The 27,229-nt window shown below is 36.8% G+C and overlaps 3 protein-coding genes across 5 annotated transcripts in view; all 3 read left to right on the top strand.

The window, feature by feature from the left end:
- Window positions 1-6,737, top strand: part of LOC136256552 (uncharacterized) — a 54,653-nt gene extending 47,916 nt beyond the window's left edge. The window contains exons 3-4 of the mRNA XM_066049530.1: window positions 6,494-6,662; window positions 6,722-6,737. Of these exons, the coding sequence (XP_065905602.1) occupies window positions 6,494-6,662; window positions 6,722-6,737 (185 nt within the window). The remainder of the gene's footprint in view (window positions 1-6,493; window positions 6,663-6,721) is intronic.
- On the top strand, window positions 3,200-5,551 carry LOC136256497 (uncharacterized). 3 transcript variants are annotated; one of them, XM_066049473.1, is made up of 9 exons: window positions 3,200-3,490; window positions 3,616-3,796; window positions 3,845-4,007; window positions 4,134-4,238; window positions 4,493-4,557; window positions 4,618-4,646; window positions 4,737-4,829; window positions 5,275-5,339; window positions 5,399-5,551. In XM_066049473.1, the coding sequence occupies exons 4-9, from the start codon at window positions 4,228-4,230 to the stop codon at window positions 5,472-5,474; spliced, it is 339 nt and encodes a 112-aa protein (XP_065905545.1). In that variant the 5' UTR covers window positions 3,200-3,490; window positions 3,616-3,796; window positions 3,845-4,007; window positions 4,134-4,227; the 3' UTR covers window positions 5,475-5,551. The 3 variants fall into 3 exon arrangements, with proteins under 3 accessions (XP_065905545.1, XP_065905546.1, XP_065905543.1); XM_066049474.1 differs by having other exon boundaries at window positions 3,205-3,490; window positions 4,697-4,829; XM_066049471.1 differs by lacking the exons at window positions 3,200-3,490; window positions 3,616-3,796; window positions 3,845-4,007; window positions 4,134-4,238 and adding an exon at window positions 4,332-4,444 and having other exon boundaries at window positions 4,697-4,829.
- A 34-nt stretch (window positions 6,738-6,771) lies between the features above and the next one.
- On the top strand, window positions 6,772-26,530 carry LOC136256806 (cell adhesion molecule DSCAML1-like). Its single transcript, XM_066049845.1, has 9 exons — window positions 6,772-6,877; window positions 6,940-7,233; window positions 11,062-11,394; window positions 19,113-19,496; window positions 19,559-19,852; window positions 23,041-23,343; window positions 24,157-24,465; window positions 25,510-25,660; window positions 26,187-26,530. The coding sequence occupies exons 1-9, from the start codon at window positions 6,817-6,819 to the stop codon at window positions 26,389-26,391; spliced, it is 2,334 nt and encodes a 777-aa protein (XP_065905917.1). The 5' UTR covers window positions 6,772-6,816; the 3' UTR covers window positions 26,392-26,530.
- Window positions 26,531-27,229: the final 699 nt, after the last annotated feature.

The following is a 27,229-nucleotide window of genomic DNA, read 5'->3' as shown; positions in this document are numbered from 1 at the left end:
CTTATTTAGATATTCAGGTGGGTTGTCCCAGAGGTGGTGGGTCCAGCAGATCAAAGCTATCACAGAGAGATTAAGATACAACAATCGAATATGTTGCAATAAGTCAGTTACTTCTAAGCTCCATTTCACACACTAGCACTCCTCATTGTACCGGAAGTAATTAATTTGATGGTTGCGTCATGTCATTAGTTACATTGCTATCTCAATTGCTATGCTCTATTATCACAGGACAGGATTTGGCACTTGTTCCATGTGCTGTAAGTTTGTCCGTATGAAACAAAGAACTGTAACGATTACACTAAGCCACAAATTGTAGCAGAGGCAAAAAGTGTGCTGATTTAATTTGCTAGTTTACAGGATTTATTTGGGTAGGTGATTATTCAGACGGGTGGTGTGAGCCAACACTCAAATCACTTAGCTTTGTCATAATTTCAGCAATATTCTGGAAGATGCTTAGAAATATTCGAAATAGGTACACAAACTATGTGACTTCTCATTTGGTTAGCACTAAAAATCTTCTGGAATAAGCATCATGAACCGTACCAATGTGTGGCACAAGCCATTTGGAATTGTCTAGTTTTTACTGTGTATCTTCAAAGACTTGGCAAAGCTTACAAAATACCGTTCCATGGTGTTGCCCAATTTACACTGTGCGACAAGACAATTTGAGCTGAATTGGATTGCTCATATATCATCTTATACCAGGGGCTAAAACGGGGTCTAGTTGTGACCAAAAAGCTAGTTATAAATGACTTTTGGCTAGTTGTAAAAGTCATAAGCTGCACCACAGTAAAGAATAAAGTCAAAAATTACATACATGTGTTGTGCATGTTTACACTAAAAGTACCTCAAGATCCAGTCTTGAGATTGCCATTTCCAAAAATTTTCCACTTGTAGTCCACTAGAATTGCAACTTATAGTTATGGTCATTTTCACAGTCCACTATTGATACTTATAAAAATAATTGTCAATAGTTTGATCTAAAGAATTGGCTTGTATGTATGTCTCTGTAAGTTTGTTGCTATTTCCTAGTTCCAGGTCTCAGTCACTTATCTCAAATTGTTTCCAGATTTAATCTTGCCACAATTATGTTTCAACTAGGTAAATATGCTCCCACACTTCCCTGAAATCTCTTGATCGTTACCTTTACTGACATTTTTTTTGCTATACAACAATCGTGACAATGTAGAATACAAAATACAAAATATGTAATTCAAGCATAAAATTTTTTGTTCATATTATATGTACTACTACCACCCCCCTGGTCTCAGGTTTAGGCTAGTTGTAAAAAACTTATATTTTAGCCACTGCCTTATACACTTACCTTGGTTCTTCACTACCCTTAGCAAAGTTAATATCAAAATAACCACTTTTGTAGCCCTTCACAACTGAAAGGTAAACCCACGAAACTACAAGGAGTGCTTATCACATTATATTGAGTCTGCAAATGGAGCTTCCAATCCTGTGTTATTAGTATAGTATCTATGGTTAAATAATGCTAAGCTTGGTGTATGTTTTTACATTGAAATATAGATACGTATATACGTAAGTATTTATCCACCCCAAAAACACCTTCGCTGTAAAAAAGGCGCGCCCAAGAAACTACAAGTACCTGGAACCCAATGTAAAAAACAAAAAGAAAAATCAGCTTAGCTGAAGTGAAAAGTAACTGGTAACTTAAAGAGCTGATATCTGAAGCAGCCAAGAATACAATTACTAAAGTTTAATCCATGCAAGAACACCTTGGCTATAAAACAGGTGTATACATGAAAGTAACTGGGAACTGAAATGGCTGATATCTGAAGCGGCCAAGAATAAATGGTCATATACAACTAATTCAAAAATTTAACACTGAACCTTTATAATTCAGCTGTGTTCTATATTCACTCTTGCTGCATCGTAAAGTAATTTCTTTTAACTCTAATTGGCTGGTAATTTGGCCGCCTTTTTTAATAGTCAGTATAATAGAGTAAAAAAAGGCGGCCAAATTACCAGCCAATTAGAGTTAAAAGAAATTACTTTACGATGCAGCAAGAGTGAATATAGAACACAGCTGAATTATAAAGTTCAGTGTTAAATTTTTGAATTAGTTGTATATGACCATTCATTCTTGGCCGCTTCAGATATCAGCCATTTCAGTTGCCAGTTACTTTCATGTATACACCTGTTTTATAGCCAAGGTGTTCTTGCATGGATTAAACTTTAGTAATTGTATTCTTGGCTGCTTCAGATATCAGCTCTTTAAGTTACCAGTTACTTTTCACTTCAGCTAAGCTGATTTTTCTTTTTGTTTTTTACATTGGGTTCCAGGTACTTGTAGTTTCTTGGGCGCGCCTTTTTTACAGCGAAGGTGTTTTTGGGGTGGATATCACTCATTTTTGTCAGTGATAGACTCTATATTTGGTTTAAAAGGTAATTTTTTTGGAAATGAGCAATTAACATTAATGCAGAATATTATCTTGGAGAGTCAGTAAAATCCATACATAATAATGATTGTTTCATAACACCGTAAATTCGGAAGTATGAATTTACGGTGTAGTATGACTGTTCTATTAGAGTAAATTTATCTTTACTGCCTGCACATGATAAATATATCTCATATCTGTGCATGTTAAATGCTTCAGACACCTAATTAAACTTGCAAGTGCCTAATTAGTTCACAGTTGCTACACAGCTATAAATACATTTGTAATTGTTATCATCACGATACTGCACTGTGACATCCTTGAGGGGTTAGTGCTGGCATTGTCCATGGCAATACTATTCCATCTCCCCGAGTCTTGATGATTGAGTCCTTCATTCTTTTCTCTGCTGCTCCAATCTTAAAACAAAAAAGTTGTAGTACTTATACTTTCCTGAGGGAACATGTCCCCAGAGTCCCAGACTCCCTTGCCTGTTCAGCAGAATAATAGGATTGAGCCTTACTACCACTTTCACCTTTATTCTTGGCCTGAATGTACATATCAGCAACATAATACAGTAGCTGTAGACAGCAACATAATACAGTAGCTGTAGATAATGCTAGTTAATGCCCCTAGGCAGAGCTATAGGGGTGGGAATTTTTCCCTACTATCATACTATCATAGTAGTTCTTCTCGCAGTTCTTTGCCTGGCCATCATCAACTGCTGTCCATCAACTGCTGTCAAAACATTAGTCTCGTCCCCCAGACCCTTCCTCAAGCATGCTTATCACACTTAGTTTAGTAGTGTACAAACAATTATTCATTGACAGCTTATACTACACTTACCGCATTGTTGAACCATGTATACCACCAGAATCCACCAGATTGACAACTAACACGTGATCTATTTAGGGGAAATCTCGTGGAAAGTCCCTAATTACCTTAAGCGGACACTCATGATACGTGGTTTTAAATTGAATGGTTTAAGAATGTAACTGGATGGTGAGGCGTACTTTAATCGGCTCGACTTTACTGAGAAACTCGAGCCCCTCGTGAGAAACTACATCGCTTGAGCAACGCTTGAAAAAGTAAGAGTCAAGAATACTGAGGGACTCTATGATATATGCCGGTCTTGAATGCTAACAAAACGAGGAGTGAAGTTTGTGCAACGTGTCACATCACCACACACTGATTCACCGTGTTTGTGCGATAGGGTTTTTGGACCTGTCCACCAGATGTTGAAAGGAAATTCATTCCAACTTGTGAAGTTGTTGGTATACTCATTGTTGGGGTCCATGGGGACATCGATGATCATTTACCAGTCAGCTGTAAGTAATGTCACATCAGAAGGAAAGGAACCATTTCCATACCCCTATGGCATACTGATTTTCCAGGTCAGTTTATGTACACCCAACCACAGAAATGTAGAACTTTGGTTGCAGGTGGAAAATAAACACCTTTTTACTCAGTTACAAGAGATTCACCCAGCTGGGATAAAATGTTGAAGTGAATGTCATTAGTACCTACTTGCGGTTCATCAGGTATTGGACAATTCCAAGTGTCCAGATTATGCGGTTGTCCTCATGTTCAAGTTTACACGTTTAGGCAAGTTCCACAACATCCTATAATCTATTACTATATCAGTGTGGAATAATGCTTATATAATATTTTTCATATTCCAGGCTTTAGGTATGTGTATTGTATTGAACACCTGCTTGTTGGTTTTTGCAGGCCATCTGGTCATACTGGTTTATCCACTAGCAGTTGAATGTGATCATAGTACATATGTAAGTTGAGACCATGCAGGAACAAAGATACAGGTGTCATGAATTTCAGGTCAGTTGACATTCAGAGGAATTGTATTATTGCAATTGTTCTTTTTGTAGTTATCAATTATCAGTGACCAGTTTGTGATAGCGTACTTTTGTTTGATTAATGACCAAATGTTCTGGTTTACATGCTTACCCAACAGTTATGTTACTCACTTAACCTGCATATGGGATATATATTTTTAGTTCATTTTGATTATTCATCCTTTATTGGTACAGCCCGGCATATTGATTTTTTGCACATTCTCTTTTTTAATTCAGTGCCTGCTGGATTGTTTTGTCAGATATCGAAACAGATGTCTTTGGTGTTGCGACCGATGTTCCAGGTCAGTTTGCATGTGTGTTTAATTTAAGGTTGACTTCAGTGCCTGCTTATTCTTTTACAGGTCTCGGTATTGAGTGTCATGAATTTCAGGTCAGTTGACGTGCAGAAGAATTGTATTATTGCAATTGTTGTTTTTGCAGTTATCAATTATCACTGTATACTAGTGATGTGAATTTGCAGGTCAATCTACTCAGATGTATCAGGCATAGTGTTGATGGGTTCGAACAAGTATCCAGTGTAGACTGTAGTGGCATCAAGGGTGTTAATTTCCAGGTCAGTTTACATGTTGTGATGTTAGTGATTTTTTCCTAGTACCCAGATATTAAGTGTATTGTATTTAATGCCCACCTGTTATGTTTTTAAATTATGGTATATCAGTGTAGACAGTGCAACAGTAAGCCTTCTGTGTTGTAGTAACTATTTGTTTCATAATATTATACTGTTGTCCCAGAATGGCACAATTTTTGGGCAACCAGTGTGAAGTCCAGTGGTACAAACATTGTATTATGACCAAGTTGTGATAGCGTACTTTTGTTTGACTAATGTCCTAATGTTCTGGTTTGACTAATGTCCTAATGTTCTGGTTTAACATGCTTACCCAACAGTTATGTTATTCATTCACTTAGCCTGGGATATAATTTTTGTTCATTTTGATTATCCATGCTATTATTGACACAGCCCGGCATATTGATTTTTTGTACATTCTCTTTTAATTCAGTGCCTGCTAGATTGTGTCATCAGATATCGAAACAAGTGTTTTTGGTGTTGCGACCGATGTTCCAGGTCAGTTGCATGAGTGTTTAATTTAAGGTTAACTTCAGTGCCTGCTTATTCTTTTACAGGTCTCAGTATCGTCATGCTGACATACAAGAAATCATCACTATTGTTGGAACTATTTTTAGTCAAGTCTTGATGTGATGTTAATTAACGTTGTTACACATTGTTGTATGTTTACCATATGGCAAGAAATTATCATGGCCATCATGAAATTTGAATATTGTGTAAGTTGTGTGGACCAACCCCAACTCATACATGGTCACTGGCAAACCACGAACCACATTCGAGCCACAACACCACCAACCACATTCAAGCAATCCATTACAAAATTTTGTTGCACCATTTGTGTGTGCATAATACTTAATGAAAGCCACAACACAAGCTACATGGTACATACTACATAGAGGTGGTAACCCCTAAAGGCTTGTTACCTTTTGTATTCACCTTACCGGCCTTTGTGGTTAATCTATTAAAAATTACATGTAAATAGAGAATTGAAGAGTATGCTTAAAGCACCTTCGCTAGTGATTTTGTTCTTAAAACCATAAGACAACTGGCGATTTATAAACGCTCGCATGGGGTGTGGTACTAAATGGAATTTAAAAGATTTCTGCTTAAAACGCCATCCCTAGGGAACTTACGGTTCAGCACGCTGTCACAACTTGTTTATCAGGCATTAGAGTTTGTGTCCACGTCGTGTCTTTAAAAGTTATTGTAGGGATTAGAGATTGATTGAAGAAAATACGCGTATAGGCAAACCAGGATTGGATAATGTCAGTGCTAGATGGACTATACAAACACGACTATGTTGACTGGTATAACGTGACAGTAGTTGTAACATAAGGTAGAGAAATAAAGTGAAATACGCCTATTTTTTATTTTGCGATGGTTACTTTTTTATTTTAGCGAGGTCGCAAGAAAACTATAACGACTTCTAAAGATTTTTTATCACGTAACGCAATACAAATCTATTGAGAGATGTTGCGTAATTTAGGACTAATATTGCGAAACCGGCCCTACACGTAAATAACTCACAGTAGTGGCCGCGCGTCTTTTAATTGGGCGTGCGCTTTGTAGTTTCTTGGCCGCGCGACTCACTACCGTGAATCTTGATATAGTTCATCGTTGTATAATAGTGGCATGTCTTGTGTCCATTTTAGGTACTGCAATATTTAGTCCTTTTATGTTAATTGCTAGCGATCAAATAACAGACTACACATTTGTTACTCAACCATTTACAATTAATAGTCATGACCGTAATACATTTTTTCGTTGTGCTACTGGACTTGGACCTTCTGGTGCTGACAGCAGTACTGAACTGGGTGGATGGTACCTTAACGGAGCTCAACTACCTGTTGATGCCAACTGTGGTCATTCTGTATTTCAAGTACGTGCAACAAATGATAATATATTTCCGGGAGGAATTGACTTATTTCAGTGTGGAACATTCACTATTACTGAAGAAGGTGTTTACTCATGTATCATGATGAACAGTTCAATGATGGAACAGACCATGAGGGTGGGTGTGTACCTTAGTGGAAGAAGTGAGTCACTTGATATGTACCCCATCACCTCATTGTTAACCATCTTTCATCTCTCTACACAGCTGCTCCAATGATAGACCCTCCATTGTCACCTGTAAGGGTTATTATTGAGTCTTCACTCACATTGTCCTGTACCTCACGAGGTTCTCCCCCAGACACATTCACACTGACAAAAGATGGCATGCCAGTAACACTATCTCCTAGTATTACTGCAGTGAACCACACTGATAGTGAGGCAGTGTTCCAAATTAATGTTACCATTAATAATGTTACTACAAGTGATAATGGAACATACACATGTACTGTGACTAATCCTATTGGAAGTGATAGTGAGACCATCATTGTTAATGTTGTTGGTAAGTGGTTTATAGTCTATATGAATTGTAATTGGTGTTGTAAATAGTAACTAAATAGTAACTAGATTGACATTATTGGTATAAACAGGCATACCCATAAATCTAACAGCTGATCATGATGAGGTACACAAATGCTCAGTTACTGTAGAATAAATCCAATAGCATTAATATAATAAAGAATTTAGATTGCTCTATGAATCTTTTCACTCAAGTTTACTACCAATAACTACCCACCATAATAACATTCAATCGATAGGAAATGTTATATGGGCAAGAGGTATCCAGTCACTGTGACATCTAGAACTTGCAGTTCTTATAGTAGACAATGAACTAGCTGAAATGTTCTTATGCTACTTGTCCTTGACAACAAGTCTGGTAAAATTTTGTACATAAAGTTTGATGTTTGTGGAATGTTACTTCAATCAGATTGCTCCCTTTCATATTGACTATGTAATGAATTTATTCATAGGATTTATGGTTCATGTTATATTACTTCCAGTGGTTATATCTGCTGCAAAAGATCATGGTATTACAAACTGCTGCACGAATTTAGGATCTTGGCATTTACACAACATTTAGATAGTACACAATAACATGATAACACTCAACATTTTGTACAAAGCTTCACCAGTAGGGGGAGATGATGCGAGACTATTTTATTAGTCAAAAGCATAGGTTAGTAGTTTTTAAACTGCATGGCATCCAGTTTACTTGTATAACTAGTGACCTGTATTTACTTGGTTAAATACCGTGGAATTTATTACCTTAGTTCATAAAATTGATGTGGCGACTATTTGAATTTGACCACTGCTGGATACTTGAAAACAATGTTGAAGATTTTATTTTCAAAATTGATCATGATGCCACTCAAATGTGGCTACTGTATTGAAGGTGCAGCATTTAATCAAGTAAATATGGTACTTGTATCTATTTTAATAGTTGAGAGATTAAGTCGCCAAATACTGTGTGTTGTGTAGCCAAGGAAAGTTGGTGCAGCAAGTGTGTATTAAAACTATTTCACACATCTGTAGCTTGCTCCTACCTGGGCATAACCTTCAATTTTTTCCTGTATGACCACATGACCCTTTTTCTTTTCTTCTTGCACTTTTTGAGAAAACTGTTTTAAATCCCGCATGTTTTATAAAGATATTAATTTAATATAGAGGGTAGAAAGAGCATTAAATCTTTTGCTGAGGTTGCAATTTCTAAAATTTCATGTTTGATTTTGCCATCCATGCAAGATGACCGATAACCTGCTTACAAAACACAAAGTTAATAATCAATCTGCAGAACAGCTAAACATTGCAACTAAATTTTGCAAATTAGGAATTTTACATTTGATTAGGGATCAAAGAAGGTGCAGCATACCAGTGGATATATATTTAATCCCTATTTCAGTCTATATCCATGACTGAATCAGTGCCCACTAGCATATCTGCAGGTGTAGGTGACCTTCCTTGTTTCACCACCTTGTATGGCTGTGATCCCTAAACTTCCTGATTTTCCTTTTGCTTGTTCGTTTACTTTTTTTGTAACATAATTATGGTTGGTGAACCCATGCATACTACATCAAAAGAAAGAATGGCACCAAATGCACACCCAACTATCAAATACTGAAAAGGTGAAATGGCCATTACACTTCGTTTTCAGCTATGTTCAGTCTGTTATACAAACGGAGGGCATTATGAGTAGTGCCTCTGCAATCAATCCAGTCACTACAAAAAAATACGGAGGATGCAAATGTATAGAGATGATCATGTACTAGCTACTGCGAATCAACCCCTTGCACTGTCAACAAGAAGAAATGGGACACAAAGGAGGACAACTGAATAGTGAGACATTGTGTGGTATGCCAAAAGGCACCTGTCAGCTGAAGCAATGTCTAGCAGTGAAAAATCAAATCTGTAGCCTTAGCCGTTAATGGGTTATGCTTGTCTGAAGGAATCAGGTAGGCAGGCAGTTAGTAAGTCAGTAGAAAATCCTATTAAATCTTATCAGAAGCATTTTTGGCCACACTGAAGGCACTTTTTCCCCCTCCATTCATTGGCTTGATCCACTGCCCTTAATTCCTACTACTGTACTGTATGATAGTCTAGTAGAATGGTCACTCAGAACAAAAAGCATGTACACAAGAATATTTTGACAAAAAATTACATGGATTTAAACCCATGCAGCCTTTTTTAGCAACAACTTTTGATGTTATTGACTCCCCTGGCTGTTTTGAAGGTCACACACTTTTCACAGCCTGGGTCTTTTACTAGTATGAACTACTACTGTGACTTTGTGCTATAATCAGGTGATTTGATGAGAATCCAAAATGAAATGAAAGTGTAACAATCAAAGCTTTCACAAGGACACCTCACTGAGTGACCACCTGTTTAAAGAGATCGCCTTGTTGTTGTAGTGATCATGTCAAGTAGAACTAAAGTATTTTCATAACCTTAATAAAGTGTTCTCTTTACTGAGATTGTATCAGATTTTTGCTCAATTGTGCTGAAATGTTTATCATATGGATTCGGTCACTGCATGCATCAGTCTGGCTAGTTCACTTTCATGTCCCGGTCTGACCAGCTTTATAGGTCCTGCCGCAACCTAGTTTCTTTTGTGGGTCATGCCGACTTATCAGGATCATGCGTTTCTGTCTGTAGGCATACATACATAGAGCCTCATCCATTTATCAATGGCTGTGCACGAATCTATGTCTTTTGCAAAGCTTACGTGGAGCCCTGCTCACTAATCAAGTACAAGTTATAGTCTAGTTTTACAGCAGGCAGCTTCTGTCACGAGCCACACCCATTTGCATGCATTGACCCATGCTAATTTACCGGTAAGGTGTATCCACAGAGCCACACTTAGTTTGTTGAAACCTACCTCAACAAATGCTATCAAAAGCTTGGACACAAGGTATGGAAATAATACTGACAAATTTTAAATTTGGCAGTTTGGTGACAAATTGCCAATTCACCAAACACCAAGCTCTGTTGTTATTTGCTAATTAGCTCTATCACTACAACTATACACTTTTCAAGGATGTATATAAATTATATGGTTATTAGATATGTTGTAGTGATTACAGAACGTGAGAACAAGCTAAGGTTAACATTACTGTCTTGGTGGTTAGCACATCAAGAAGTGCATAATGCTTCAATGCCAAATTGTTGATTTAGCTACTTTCCCATTCAGAATGTAAGTATTGCGGATATTCATTGCTGAGTAATACAGCAATATAATAGCTAAAGTATTGGTAAACCTATTTGCTTTGTATTATGACTACCTGTGGTTGCACGGTTTAGCTATCATATATGGCAATACTTTGATACCTTTGAACTAATATGTAGCCAGACTGTGCATCTTAAAGCAAGTGCCTAATGACCATTTGTATATCAGGTTACAACTGATTTGTAACATTGGCAGCAGCCTTTAATCTGCCCACACACCACACTCAATGGGCATAGTGTTGTGTACATCAGTGTCTTTAAAGATCTTTCTGAGTAGCAAGACTGTACTATTAGAGTTAGCAATTGTTTACTTTTGTAGTTACCTAATTAAGCTTGAGAGGGGATTGCAGTGGGAGGTGTTCCCCCTCTACATTTACCTTTGATATAACTGGTATATACAACTTTTCTGTATACTTTGTATTGTATCATACATACATAGCCACAGCCCAAAGAGCCCCACCTTGAAAGTGAATGGGAAGTAGTATATTTGAGTCCTACTTGACATGGCCTTTATAATGAGGTGGTCTTATTAACAAGTACAGTGTAGGCATGTCTCCATGTTGTATTATTTTCATATTCCCACTGTATTGAATGGTTTGCATTGCAATAGTTCCTGTAGTCACCATAGTCAGTAATCCAGCTGGTACACCAGTTAGTGGATCTACTAACACATTTGACTATCCCATATTGAGTAGTGTCACTCTGACATGTATGGTGACATCAAGTGATGGGTCAACATTTACAGTAACCAGATATCAGTGGAACACTGGAGGATGTTTTACTAACAATGCTCATAATACTCCAACATGTTTTCCTAATGGTCAGACAACACAAAATGTAGCTGGTAATAATCTACTTGCAGAGGATGCTGGTACCATCACTTGTACTGTAACCATTGGTGGTGTTGACTATACCAGTGGATCATTGACACTTCGTATATCAGGTATACATGTATAGTATCTAATTAAGCTTGTTAAATCATAGATACTATCAAGACACACGGTAGTGTGTCGTGCGGCCCAAGAAGCCGGCGCGCCACACCCGTGAGTATATTGACAGGAAGAAAGAAAACGTCATTTTCACACCTTTGTATCTCAGTGATCACTTATCTGATTGGAACCAAATTTGCTACACAGTTGCCCGCCAGCCAAGGGAGTCTACATTCCAAATTTGAAGGAAATCGCTCCAGCCATTTCCGAGATACGAGTTGCCAAAGTTTCGTTTTTTTTTCTTCGTTTTTTTTTCTTCTTCGTCTTTTCGCACACTTGCAAAAATTGCTATAACAAGCAAACACGTACTCCGATCACCTTGAAATTTGGCACACAGAAAGGGAGTCCAACGGCGAATCCTAGCATCAAATTTGGTACAAATCCGATGAATGGTTCAGGAGTTATGACCGATTATTCGCGTAAAACAAGATCGATTTGTTGTCACGCCTACAGGGTAAACCGCTTCATGGAATGAGTTGAAAATTGCTATGTAGATGGAGTAACCATCGTAGGAGTGCCTTTTGGTGGTTTGAAAGGAATCGAGATAAAGACCACGGAGATATGACACAAAATCCAACCTGTGTCACAATTACGCGATCGATTTTTATGAATAAAAAAGTATTAGTTTTCACGCCTACTAGGCAAACCGCTTAGAGCAATGAGCTGAAAATCGGTGTATAGCTGGAATAATCTTCATAGAAAGTCCTTGCAGTAGTACAGAAGAATCGGATTACAAATCACTGAGTTATGATTCGAAAGCCAACTCCGTGTAGCAAATGCGAGATCGAGATACTCTAATAGAACAGTCACCCTAATAGAGCATTCGGCTAGTTTATTTATTCCATTATAGAATTTTATTACATCACAAGTTATTCTGTAGGGAGTTCAGCTGCAAACAGTTAATCTTATAGACAGTTCAGCAAGAAGACAGTCACCATGTGGAGAGTTAAGCAAATATATCACTATAGAGATTCAGAACATTACAAGTCACACTGAAGAAAGTTCAGCTATAAACAAGTCATGCACTGTGTAGAGAATTCAACTACATTTAAGTCACTCTCTAGAGAATTCGGTTACACAGAATTCAGCTACACACAAGTCACTGTGGAGAGAGTTCAGCTACAAACAAATTACCCTTTAGAGTGATCAGCTACAAACAAAACACTTTGCAGGGTGTTCAGCTGCAACAAATCAACCTTTAGAGCGATCAGCAATGAACAAATCAACACAAATCTACCTGTAGAGAGATAAGCTAGAAACAAATCACCCTGTAGAGAGTTCAGCTACAAAAAATCACCCTGTAGAGACATCAGCTAGAAACTAGACACAATGTAAGGAGTTCGGCTACAAGCAATCACGCTGTAGAGAGTTCAGCTAAAACAAATAAACCTGCAGAGAGATCAGCTACAAACAAATCACCTTCTAGAGAGTTCAGCTACAAACAGATTACCTGTAGAGAGATCGGCTACAAACAAATCAACCTGCAGAGAGATCAGCTACACACAAATCAACTTGCAGAGAGATCAGCTACAAACAAATCACCCTGTAGGGAGATCAGCTAGAAACTACACACAATGTAAGGAGTTCAGCTACAAACAAATCACCCTGTAGAGAGTTCAGCTAAAACAAATCAACCTGCAGAGAGATCAGCTACAAACAAATCACCTTATAGACAGTTCAGCTACAAACAAATTACCTTGTAGAGAGATCGGCTACAAACAAATCAACCTGCAGAGAGATCAGCTACACACAATTCAACTTGTAGAGAGATCAGCTACAAACAAATCACCCTGTAGAGAAATCAGCTAGAAACTAGACACAATGTAAGGAGTTTAGCTACAAGCAAATCACCCTGTAGAGCGATCAGCTAGAAACAAATTACCCTGAAGAGAGGTCAGCTACAAAAAATCACCCTGTAGAGATATCAGCTAGAAACAAATCACCCTGAAGAGAGGTCAGCTACAAAAAATCACCTTGTAGAGAAATCAACTACAAACAAAACACTTTGCAGAGAGTTCAGCTACAAACAAATCAACCTTTAGAGCGATCAGCAACAAACAAATCAACCTGTAGAGAGATAAGCTAGAAACAAATCACCCTGTAGAGAGTTCAGCTAAAACAAATCAATCTGCAGAGAGATCAGCTATGTACAAATCACCTTATAGATAGTTCAGCTACAAACAAATTACCTTGTAGAGAGATCGGCTACAAACAAATCACCCTGAAGAGAGAACAGCTACACACATATCAACTTGTATAGAGATCAGCTACAAACTAGGCACAAAGTAAGGAGTTAAGCTACAAGCAAATTAGCCTGTAGAGAGTTCATCTACAGACAAATCAACCTGTAGAGCAATCAGCTAGAAACAAATCACCCTGAAGAGAGGTCAGCTACAAAAAATCACCCTGTAGAGAGATCAGCTAGAAACAAATCACCCTGAAGAGAGGTCAGCTACAAAAAAATCACTCTGTAGAGAGATCAGCTACAAACAAATTGCCCTGTAGAGAGATCGGCTACAAACAAATCAACCTGCAGAGAGATCAGCTACACACAAATCAACTTGTAGAGAGTTCAGCTACAAACAAATTACCCTGTAGAGAGATCGGCTACAAACAAATCACCCTGTAGAGAGTTCAGCTAAAACAAATCAACCTGCAGAGAGATCAGCTACAAACAAATCACCTTTTAGACAGTTCAACTACAAACAAATTACCTTGTAGAGAGATCGGCTACAAACAAATCAACCTGCAGAGAGATCAGCTACACACAATTCAACTTGTAGAGAGATCAGCTACAAACAAATCACCCTGTAGAGAGATCAGCTAGAAACTACACACAATGTAAGGAGTTCAGCTACAAGCAAATCACCGTGTAGAGCGATCAGCTAGAAACAAATCACCCTGAAGAGAGGTCAGCTACAAAAAATCACCCTGTAGAGATATCAGCTAGAAACAAATCACCCTGAAGAGAGGTCAGCTACAAAAAATCACCTTGTAGAGAGATCAACTACAAACAAAACATTTTGCAGAGAGTTCTGCTACAAACAAATCAACCTTTAGAGCGATCAGCAACAAACAAATCAACCTGTAGAGAGATCATCTAGAAACAAATCAACCTGCAGAGTGATCAGCTACAAACAAATCAGCTTGTAGAGAGATCAGTTACACACAAATCAACCTGTACAGAGATAAGCTAAAAACAAATCAGAGTTCAGCTAAAACAAATCAATCTGCAGAGAGATTAGCTACATACAAATCACCTTATAGATAGTTCAGCTACAAACAAATTACCTTGTAGAGAGATCGGCTACAAACAAATCACCCTGCAGAGAGATCAGCTACACACAAATCAACTTGTATAGAGATCAACTACAAACAAATCACCCTGTAGAGAGATCAGTTAGAAACTACACACAATGTAAGGAGTTCAGCTACAAACAAATCACCCTGTGGAGAGATGAGCTACAAACTAGACACAAAGTAAGGAGTTCAGCTACAAGCAAGTTACCCTGTAGAGAGTTCATCTACAAGCAAATCAACCTGCAGAGCAATCAGCTAGAAACAAATCACCCTGAAGAGAGGTCAGCTACAAAAAAATCACCCTGTAGAGAGATCAGCTAGAAACAAATCATCCTGAAGAGAGGTCAGCTACAAACAAAACACTTTGCAGAGAATTCAGCTACAAACAAATCAGCTTGTAGAGAGATCAGTTACACACAAATCAACCTGTAGAGAGATAAGCTAGAAAAAAATCACCTTGTAGAGAGTTCAGCTACAAGCAAAACACCCTGCAGAGAGTTTAGCAACAAAGAAACCACCATGTAGAGAGTTCAGCTGCAAACAAATCACCTTATAGAGAGTTCAGCTACAAACAAATCACCCTGTAGAGAGATCAGCTAGAAACTAGACACAATGTAAGGAGTTCAGCTACAAGCAAATCACTCTTTAGTGAGTTCAGCTAAAACAAATCAACCTGCAGTGAGATCACCTACAAAAAAGCACCTTGTACAGAGTTCAGCTACAAACAAATTACCCTGTAGAGAGATCGGCTACAAACAAATCAACCTGTAGAAAGATCAGCTACACACAAATCAACTTGTAGAGAGATCAGCTACAAACAAATCACCCTGTAGAGAGATCAGCTAGAAACTACACACAATGTAAGGAGTTCAGTTACAAGTAAATCACCCTGTAGAGAGTTCAGCTAAAACAAATCAACCTGCAGAGAGATCAGCTACAAATAAATCACTTTATAGACAGTTCAGCTACAAACAAATTACCTTGTAGAGAGATCGGCTGCAAATTAATCAACCTGCAGAGAGATCAGCTACACACAATTCAACTTGTAGAGAGATCAGCTACAAACAAATCACCCTATAGAGAGATCAGCTAGAAACTAGATACAATGCAAGGAATTCAGCTACAAGCAAAATCACCTTTTAGTGAGTTCAGCTACAAACAAATCAACCTGCAGTGAGATCACCCACAAAAACGCACTTGTACAGAGTTCAGTTACAAACAAATTACCCTGTAGAGAGATCAGGTAGAAGAATTCACCTTGTAGAGAGTTCAGCAACAAAGAAACCAACATGTAGAGAGTTCAGCTGCAAACAAATCACCCAGTAGAAAGATCAGCTAGAAGAAGTTACCTTGTAGAGAGTTCAGTTACAAAAAAACCATCATATAGAGAGTTCAGCTACAAAGAAATTACCCCGTAGAGAGTTAAGCTAGAAGAAGTCACCTTGTAAAGAGTTCAGCCACAAAGAAACCATCATGTAGAGAGTTCAGCTACAAAGAAACCACCTGTACAGAATTCAACTACAAACAAATCACCCTGTATAGAGATCAGCTAGAAGAAGTTACCTTGTAGATAGTTCAGCTACAACAATTCACCCTGTAGAAAGGTCAGCTAGAAGAAGTCACCTTGTAGAGTGTTCAGTTACAAAGAAACCATCATGTAGAGAGTTCAGCTGCAAACAAATCACTCTGTAGAGAGTTCAGCTACAAAGAAACCGCCATGTAGAGAGTTCAGCCTCATACAAACCACCTTGTAGAGAATTCAACTACAACAAATCACCCTGTAGAGAAGAAGTTACCTTGTAGAGAGTTCAGCTACAAAGAAACCATCATGTAGGGAGTTCAGCTACAAAGAAACCACCATGTAGAGAGTTTAGCTGCAAACAAATCACCTGTAGAGAGTTCAGCTAGAAACAAATCACCCCGTAGAGAGATCAGCTGGACGAAGTCACCTTGTAGAGAGTTCAGCTACAAAGAAACCATCATGTAGACAGCTCAGTTGCAAACAAATCACCCTGCAGAGAGTTCAGCTACAAAAAAATCACCCTGTAGAGAGTTCAGCTAGACGAAGTCACCTTATAGAGAGTTCAGCTACAAAGAAACCATCATGTAGAGAGTTCGGCTACAAAGACACCACCATGTAGAGAGTTTAGCTGCAAACAAATCACCTGTAGAGAGTTCAGCTAGAAACAAAATACCCTGTAGAGAGACCAGCTAGAAGAGGTTACCTTGTAGTGAGTTCAGCTACAAAGAAACCATCCTGTATATAGTTCAGCTACATTTCAAGTCACCCAGTAGAGAGATCAGCTGCAAAAAAAATATCCTGTGGGGCATAATGGGCATGTAATAAATATATGTATATAATTTGTATAATTACTAATAAAATCAAAAATAATTAAAGTACTACAATTCTTCTTTAAGTTCTTTTCTTTTTCCTGTAGTAAAGAAAAAAACACATGGGTTAAAAAAGCCCCAAAGCCAGCCATAGGCCGGCTTAGCAGTATACAAATACAAAAAGAAGTGATATCTAATCAAAAACAGCCAAGCTGTAAAAAAGGTGCGGCCCCCAAAAAGGCCATGGTGAAAAGATGTGAAATCCAAGGTGGCGGCCAAGAAATGGCTGTGATGGTAGGTTAATAGTTACATTTTAATAACAACAATTCAGGTGAATTTTGTGCCGCTTGGTCTTGGCACCAAATTCACCTGAATTGTTGTTATTAAAATGTAACCATTAACCTACCATCACAGCCATTTCTTGGCCGCCACCTTGGATTTCACATCTTTTTTCACCATGGCCTTTTTGGGGGCCGCACCTTTTTTTACAGCTTGGCTGTTTTTGATTAGATACTAACAACACGAGATTAGAAGCTCCATTTCACACGCTAGCACTCCTCATTGTACCGGAAGTAATTAATTTGATGGTTGCGTCATGTCATTAGTTACATTGCTATCTCAGTTGCTATGCTCTATTATCACAGGACGAGATTTGGCACTTGTTCCATGTGCTGTAAGTTTGTCCGTATAAAACAAAGAACTGTAACGATTACACTAAGCCACAAATTGTAGCAGAGGCAAAAAGTGTGCTGATTTAATTTGCTAGTTTACAGGATTTATTTGGGTAGGTGGTTATTCAGACGGGTGGTGTGAACCAACACTCAAATCACTTAGCTTTGTCATAATTTCAGCAATATTCTGGAAGATGCTTAGAAATATTCGAAATAGGTACACAAACTATGTGACTTCTCATTTGGTTAGCACTAAAAATCTTCTGGAATAAGCATCATGAACCGTACCAATGTGTGGCACAAGCCATTTGGAATTGTCTCTACTTTAATTCAATTCCATTAGTTTTTACTGTGTATCTTCAAAGACTTGGCAAAGCTTACAAAATACCGTTCCATGGTGTTGCCCAATTTACACTGTGTGACAAGACAATTTGAGCTGAATTGGATTGCTCATATATCATCTTATACCAGGGGCTAAAACGGGGTCTAGTTGTGACCAAAAAGCTAGTTGTAAATGACTTTTGGCTAGTTGTAAAAGTCATAAGCTGCACCACAGTAAAGAATAAAGTCAAAAATTACATACATGTGTTGTGCATGTTTACACTAAAAGTACCTCAAGATCCAGTCTTGAGATTGCCATTTCCAAAAAGTTTCCACTTGTAGTCCACTAGAATTGCAACTTATAGTTATGGTCATTTTCACAGTCCACTATTGATACTTATAAAAATAATTGTCAATAGTTTGATCTAAAGAATTGGCTTGTATGTATGTCTCTGTAAGTTTGTTGCTATTTCCTAGTTCCAGGTCTCAGTCACTTATCTCAAATTGTTTCCAGATTTAATCTTGCCACAATTATGTTTCAACTAGGTAAATATGCTCCCACACTTCCCTGAAATCCCTTGATCGTTACATTTACTGACATTTTTTTGCTATACAACAATCGTGACAATATAGAATACAAAATACAAAATATGTAATTCAAGCATAAAAATTTTTTGTTCATATTATATGTACTACTACCACCCCCCTGGTCTCAGGTTTAGGCTAGTTGTAAAAAACTTATATTTTAGCCACTGCCTTATACACTTACCTTGGTTCTTCACTACCCTTAGCAAAGTTAATATCAAAATAACCACTTTTGTAGCCCTTCACAACTGAAAGGTAAACCCACGAAACTACAAGGAGTGCTTATCACATTATATTGAGTCTGCAAACGGAGCTTCCAATCCTGTGTTATTAGTATAGTATCTATGGTTAAATAATGCTAAGCTTGGTGTATGTTTTTACCATTGAAGTATAGATACATATATACGTAAGTATTTATATAGTTCATCATTGTATAATAGTGGCATGTCTTGTGTCCATTTTAGGTACTGCAATATTTAGTCCTTTTATGTTAATTGCTAGCGATCAAATAACAGACTACTCATTTGTTACTCAACCATTTACAATTAATAGTCATGACCGTAATACATTTTTTCGTTGTGCTACTGGACTTGGACCTTCTGGTGCTGACAGCAGTACTGAACTGGGTGGATGGTACCTTAACGGAGCTCAATTACCTGTTGATGCCAACTGTGGTCATTCTGTATTTCAAGTACGTGCAACAAATGATATTTTATTTCCGGGAGGAATTGACTTATTTCAGTGTGGAACATTCACTATTACTGAAGAAGGTGTTTACTCATGTATCATGATGAACAGTTCAATGATGGAACAGACCATGAGGGTGGGTGTGTACCTTAGTGGAAGAAGTGAGTCACTTGATATGTACCCCATCACCTCATTGTTAACCATCTTTCATCTCTCTACACAGCTGCTCCAATGATAGACCCTCCATCATCATATACTGTAACAGTTGATATTGGTTCTCCCCTCACATTGTCCTGTACCTCACGAGATTCTCCCCCAGACACATTCACATGGAGGAAGGATGGTACTCCAATAACACCATCTCCTAGTGTTACTACAGTGACTCATACTAATAGTGAGGCAGTGTTCCAAGTTGATTACCCCATTAATAATGTTACTACAAGTGACAGTGGAACATACACATGTACTGTGACTAATCCTATTGGAAGTGATAGTGGGACCATCATTGTTAATGTTGGTATGTAATTCTGTTACACCATGCACACAACTTGATATAGAGGATTCAGCATGCCCTCACCAATCCATTTTTAAACATAGACAAATATTATGTGAGAAAAATCTTTTGTTTGTTTGTATTAGTCAACTTTGGCACTAGTATCTGACTGATGCAATAAACTAACTACAATCACTAAGTAATAATAAAGTAGGAATCTAAGTGAAAAAGCATTGAAGTCAGAGATAGTAGGGACTACAAAGGAATAGGCATGGCCCACAAAATAACATCACTCAAAAACCAGTCTCAATTTTCCCTGATGATGATGAGGCAGTATTAGTTAGGTATACAAGCCTTCAGATTGACCCGAAACACTTTCAACAAGATGCTACGGAATTTAAAAAATATTTAACAGAATTTTCTACTAACTGAGTAACTGACAAAGTAAGTAACTTCAGACAAACGTAACTCAATAACAGCTAAGGCTATGGGCTTCATTTTTCACTGTTTGATGTCATTTCAGCCCGACAGGTGCCTTTTGGCTTTTGGCATACTGCAGTACATACAATGCATTCTTCATAGACTCACCAGTGTCCTCCTTTGTGTCCCATTCATCTTTGCTGACAGTGAAAAGTGTCAATTTGGTAGTAGCACGTGATGGCTTCCCTTCATAATGGAAATCGTCCGTATTTTTCAAAGTGGCTATTTTGATTGCAGAGTTGCTTTTCCAATAGTTCTTGATTGATGCCGCTGTGTAACGGATTGAACATAGCCAACAATGAAGCATAATGGATACTTCACTTTTCAGACAATAATTTAAATAACTGCAGCGCACAGCACCATTTCTTTCTTTCGGCATGCATGGATTGCAAAGGTGTTTATCGAACAGTTCTTGATCCGAAATGCTGTGTAATGGGTTGAACATAACTGACAATGAAGTGTAATGGATACTTCACTTTTCAGATGATAATTGATATAGCTGGGGCACACAGTGCCATTTCAGATGCTGTATGCGTGGGTTCACCAGTCATAATAATTATTTACAAAAAAAAGTTAACAAACAATTGCATAGAAAAATTTGGAGTTTTCAACTAGAGTAGGGACCATAGCACATCGATGAAAGTACTGAAACAAGTTGGAGTAGTCCATGATATTACATAAGACAATAAGAAGTGTTATATCTCTACTGTGCTCAAGATACCATAATGGAAATGCAAGTAGGGATATAACACTTCTTATTGTTTTACTGTGATTTAATATCGTGCACTACTCCAGCTTGTTTCAGTACTTTCTATCGATGTGCTATGGTCCCTACTCTAGTTGAAAATTCCTGTGTACTTGTGATTAATGCTCAAAAGAAATTTCTGCATTTTCATCGAGCTATATCATATAATACCATCATTCATATCTCTACATTTTTTACTTAGATCTTTATTTCATTACTACTGAATTGATATATTTTAGTTTTTGTTATACATACTTGCGACTGTTCTATTAGAATATGGTAGATGGCTGTTGTATTTGGTGAGTGCTTTATTAGAGTATCTCGAATGAGCCGATGGCCTACATAATATTTCAATGAGTGTGATCTCAGTATGCCTTGTATTTACTATGCTAATCAGTTTAAGTGCAGCCAGAACAATAATGGAGCATGGTAGCCAGGAGTGTGTTCATAATGCCTCCATTGTTATTAATGGAGTTATGGTGTGGTCATTGTGTTCAACTATAAATGCAGCTAAGTATTGATGTGTGTGGTTGTCATGCAGTCCTATCACATAGCTACAGGTGCTATGAACTGTTGTGTAATAACCTTTTTCAGTAGCTTAAGTGCTTCAGATAATTTTATGGCATATTAATACACATCTCAAGGAAAGTGTCGGTACAAAAACTTAGTGCCTAAGAAAAGATGACAAGCAGCATAATTGAAGATAAAAGAAAAGACATGGTAAAGAGGGTAGACACTAACTGAAACCCCAAAAGACACATGTCCCAGATATAAGATATGTATTATGGCTTTAAAATTGTGGCTGTACAATGCAAAATTTAGTCTCTAGCCTTGCAAATGTGATCAATCAGGCAGTGATGCAGGCAAGCAGGTAGTGAATCTGATGCAGGCAAGTGATGCAGGCAGACAGACCAAACATCAGGTTTTGATGGATTTTTTATAGGTTCTATATTTGTTTTCCTGTAATGGTTTTCTAGTTTTAACACCATATTATTTTGATGTTAGTTAGACTAAGGCTCTTTCATAAAAAAGGCATATGATACTTCTATGGTGGTTTATAATGAAGCATTTTGGCAGGCGCACCCTACATTGAGGGGGAGGTCCTACCAAACAGTACTACCCCATACAGTTTTCATTATCATTATTTTGTTACTCTCCACAGGGTATGTTTACGGCTTATAATAGGCCTATTAAGATTAATGAATAGAGAACATAGGGATGCATGGTTATGCTAAGTAGGCGGCAAGTGTACATGGCTAATAATTCTAGCGTAACTTATACCACTATTATGTCATTTGAAAGTACAGTAGCTGTAAACACTGGTAAGGGGATCCACAATACCTAACTATGCTATTTATTTGGAAAAGTAGCTGCAATAAAAATTATCATAGTGTTTGATAGACATTCACATACATAATGTACTTGGTGTATAGCATTGCTCAAATGCTGACACCATCTAATGTTTGGATAATTGGAAGATTAAAATCAACATGAGATAGTGTCTATATATTATATGATCTCTATTACAGCATTTTTTGGCAGTCAAAGTTAAGGTTCAACTGTTGAAGTCTACGTTCTAAGAAGTTTTTGTCTCTATACTGCTAATTATTTAATTTGCTAAAATCAAACATATATTTTTATTGCATAAAAATTATGTGGTTGTTGCTGGTAACCAAATGTTTAAAATTTTATATTGCTGCAATAATCATTCTTTACTATATACTCAGTTTTAATTTTGTAAAATTTTCCTACACATTTAGCTGTACCACAGCAATGTTTGACAATACAATTTTATGACAAATTTTATGGCAGATTATCTCATCATACTTCATTAAATATAGGCATTTGTTCCATCAAGTGCAATTATCTGTAATAATTAGTCTGACCTATGTTTGGTACCAATACAAAGCCTCTATAGAGTAGCAATGTATAATCAACAATGATTCAACATGTATGGAATTGCACTTTTGTGTTTCTTCTGTAACAGTACCACCATTCAGCATATCACCACCTGGTCCCATACAAGGAACCATGGTTGGTAGTCCTCTAATGGTTCAGTGTACAGTTAGTGATCATGATGTTGAGTCTGGATCAGTAATGATCAGTTGGATGGGACCTAGAGGAGACACTATTACAAGTGGTAGTAGAGTGACCATCAGTGGTACTGGTTCAATTAGTACCCTAAATTTTGCCTACCTGATGGAAGGAGATGAGGGTACATACACATGTATTGTGATGTCATCAACTGGAACCAGAAGAGCAGAATCAGTTGTAATTGAGACTCTTACAGGTAAGGAAATGTGAAACAAAAGTTGCCATTGCAAGGGCTGTAATGGTTTTCAATTGTTTGCCATATTTAAAATCAAACCCCTTTTCCACAGTTGCACAGGCTGTTTTGTATTAATTCATGATCATATTATGTTATGAGTATATTGCAAGCTTTCGGTATGGAGCTTGTTTTCAGCTGTTTAGATTCTATTACAGATGTATGAATTATTTTCAAGTGTATGCATGCATGGCCAAGGACAAAATAGTATTATTATAGAGTTGTACGTACCTCAGGAATTTTACTCAACTTTAGCACAAATAGTAATAATATGAATAGAAAACACTCTTGGACATGGACATACTTAGCTATATACACAATTTCATCTGGTTTGTCATATGACATATTCTATACATTAAAATGTATGACAATGCTTTTATTGCTGCAAAGCATCTTATATACGATACAAAGGCCAATCAACATTATTAATATTACTCTGAATTAAATCAAGTTCACCAGTGAATTCATTATGCACCAAATGTTAGATTAATTATGCACAACATGCTTTTATTTTTATTTATTAATGTTTTACAGCACAAATGGTGAAGGTCTGTAGGACACTTATGCAAGACATGTAGATAATATTGTTTGAAATGTCAAATGAAGTTAGTAATGAATGAATTTTGAAGCTAAGTGGCCTAGGAATTTTTAAAGTTGATATGCAAGGTACCATGAAAGTGCACATTATTGCTTATATTTGGCCATTTAATTCTACCTTCAGTAGCTACACCCTTCCTTGTGTATGTGTTGTAATGAATAGGATTTATTCCTTTACAGTACCTCTTCCAACTTTGAGTATTCCTGTTCCCTCTCCTCAAACGGTTGGTCAATCATTAACACTAACATGTAGTGCAACTACTGTGAGAGGTATCACCAGTAGAGTGGATATCATATGGAGTAGGGATTGTGAGGTGCTGATGAGGACAAACAATATATCACCAACTATGATGGGCAGCTCACTGGTCTTCACAGTCAATTATATCATTCCACAATTGTGTCTGTATTCGTTTGATCAGGATGTTTACCAATGTGAGGTAGTGATCAACACTAGTCCACTAGTAATGGTTAATGATAGTGTTACATTGGGTAAGTGTACCACTCTATGATGTGTATCTTATAGAGTTGTTTAAGGATTATTTTTTATACTACAAAGCTCACATGCGCACACACATACACACACACACATGCACACATATTGTTTTTACACCTTACATCAAAGGGAAAAGTCGTTGTGTATGTCACATACACTGGTTCTGGAATGTTAACTTTATTTAACTGTAAGTAAATGCACGGTTTAGTTTGCGTATATCTCAGATTAATACATTGCTTTGATGTACTTTGTCATCTTCACACTACATGACATTGAGTGATTAGTTTTTAATACTGCTATTACTAACTAATGTGCTACCTACTAACTATATTTAGTGCTACTTACTATTCCAGTGCTCGAATTGTAAAATAGCATGAAGGCATATATACTAATTTCTCATTATGAAGACTGGAGGGGGTGTGGGATGGGGGGGTAAGTTAGCTAACACTTCAGGCAGGATTGTAATTTTAACCATCATAGTTTTAAGTCACCAGTTTGCAATATAAAGTACATATGTATGGTATTTGTCTCAGTACCTTACAAGCCCAAAGCAAAGATATATATATATAAATATTCCCTATGCCCAAAGTCAGTGTTTTGGCCATGAATAACAGTCTTACTTCTAGCTCTTGGATGCTAGAGGTTAGTAGACAATATGACAACAGACTATGACAACAGACTATCTTGAAAATATTATACTATTCTATAATAGTAAGCACTTTACTTAACTGCTCTATAAATGTATGTATATGACTGCAGTCCTATTAGAGTAAGTCAATCTGGGACCAACTTGCCAAGCAGCTAACAAAGTACACCATATCTGGAAAAAAAATTAACAAGGTATACAAAGTATATTCCCGTAAATCCTTAATTCAAGCTCTTGTTAACTATTAATCTGCTGTCTTTTATCTGTTTATGATCACAGAACAAATTATTAGATTAATATCCATTTTCCTGTGTAAAGATATTATATGTAGATCATTTGCTCAGTAGACCACTAGTTAGCTATCTTTCACAATTTAAATTATGTTTCATCACAGCAAATTCAACCTCAACTCATGCTGGGTCTTGTGATGAGAGCTGTACTGGAATAGCAGCTGCTATGGGTGCACCACTGGTAATATCGCTGATTGGATTTGTGATTTCCTTAACAGTTAATGTGATATTGTGTATCCAAAGAAAAAAAGCAAGGTATATTAAATGCTAAATTACTGTAGCTATCTTTGATAAGTTAATTATAATACAATAATTAAACAGACATCCTACATTGCAACTAGGATATTATTCTATTTGACCAATTCTGTGCAATGATCTGAATAACTACACAATAAAATGATTCCAAGCAGTTTGTCATAAACATTGCAACTTTCAGATTTTAAATGCAAAATTGTGGGTAGGGAAATAACTGTTCGAAATTATTTCAGGGGACAAGCTGCCACCAGTTGAGAAAAAGGGCAAGATGCGTATCCACAAGGTGGCCCAAGTAGGACAGGCATTGGCATTTATTCAAAGCAAGGGAGTAAATCTTGTTGGGGTTGGAGCAGAAGAAACAATATTTATACCTGGAGTTGACAGCTAAGCACCCAAGGAGTGCATGTGCAAGCCTGTATTCAAAAATCTGTATGGTGCATAACATCTGCAGTTTTGATAAGGGAGAGTGTATAGGGTTGTGAATACACATGCATACATTATTACATTGTATATGGCATGTATACAGGTTGGAGCAACAGGGTTCAAAACATAACGATTATGAAAATACCCGCTCACCTACCTCTATAAAGCTTAGTCAACTTGATGAGTCTAAAGAACCAACCTATGACTTTATTGATACTACAACAGGATCAAAAGATGTTAACATGACTCCCAATCCTGCATATGGCACTTCTTCTGTCAAGATGGATAAAAACCCAGCTTATAAATAAGATTGTTGTGACTATTAGTGTTGTTTTAGTAAGGACTTTTAGTTTTAGTTATAGTCATAGTCAGTTTCGTCAATAATTTTAGTTTATTTTAGTTATTGATTTAGTTATGGTTATATTCTCTGTGTTATTTTAGTTTTAGTTATAGTTTTAGTAATCTTTTCCAATTCTTTTAGTTTTAGATTTAGTTTTGGTAAAATATTCTGTTGTATTTTAGTTATAGATTTAGTTTTAGTTATAACACGGATTTGCTTTTAGTTATAGTTTTAGTTAACTAATATATATTTGTCTTACTAAAAGTACTTTTAGTTTTAGTTCTAGCTAACTAAACCACCATCAAGTTACAAACTATAGCATATATTGATGTTTGGATGTTACATATAGCAGCACAATTTCATTCTGTGTTTTGTTCCACCTGTAGAACATACGTGAACTTATATGTGCAGTGGTCTGAGCAACATAGTGTTGTTTTAGTAAAGAGATTTAGTTTTAGTTATAGTTATAATCATAGCTAGTTTCTTCAATAATTTTAGTTTTAGTTTCAGTTATAGTAATCCTTCTTAATTCATTTTAGTTATTGATTTAGTTATGGTTATATTGCCTTTGTTGTTTTAGTTTTAGCTATAGTTAAAAACATGAAAATCTTTTAGTTTTATAAATTAGTTGTAGTTTTAGTTGTGCTTAATCATACCTTTTGGTTTTAGTTATAGTTTTAGTTATCTTTCTTAATTCTTTTTTTTAGATTTAGTTTTAGTAAATTATTCTGCTGTTTTTTAGTTATAGATTTAGCTTTAGTTATAACACGGATTTGCTTTTAGTTATAGTTTTAGTTAACTAATAC

Source organism: Dysidea avara, chromosome 5 (assembly GCF_963678975.1).
Source record: "Dysidea avara chromosome 5, odDysAvar1.4, whole genome shotgun sequence".
In the NCBI taxonomy this organism is placed as follows: Eukaryota; Metazoa; Porifera; class Demospongiae; order Dictyoceratida; family Dysideidae; genus Dysidea; species Dysidea avara.
The sequence above is the reverse complement of the archived record's forward strand: the minus strand, read 5'-3'. Positions and strand labels throughout refer to the sequence as shown.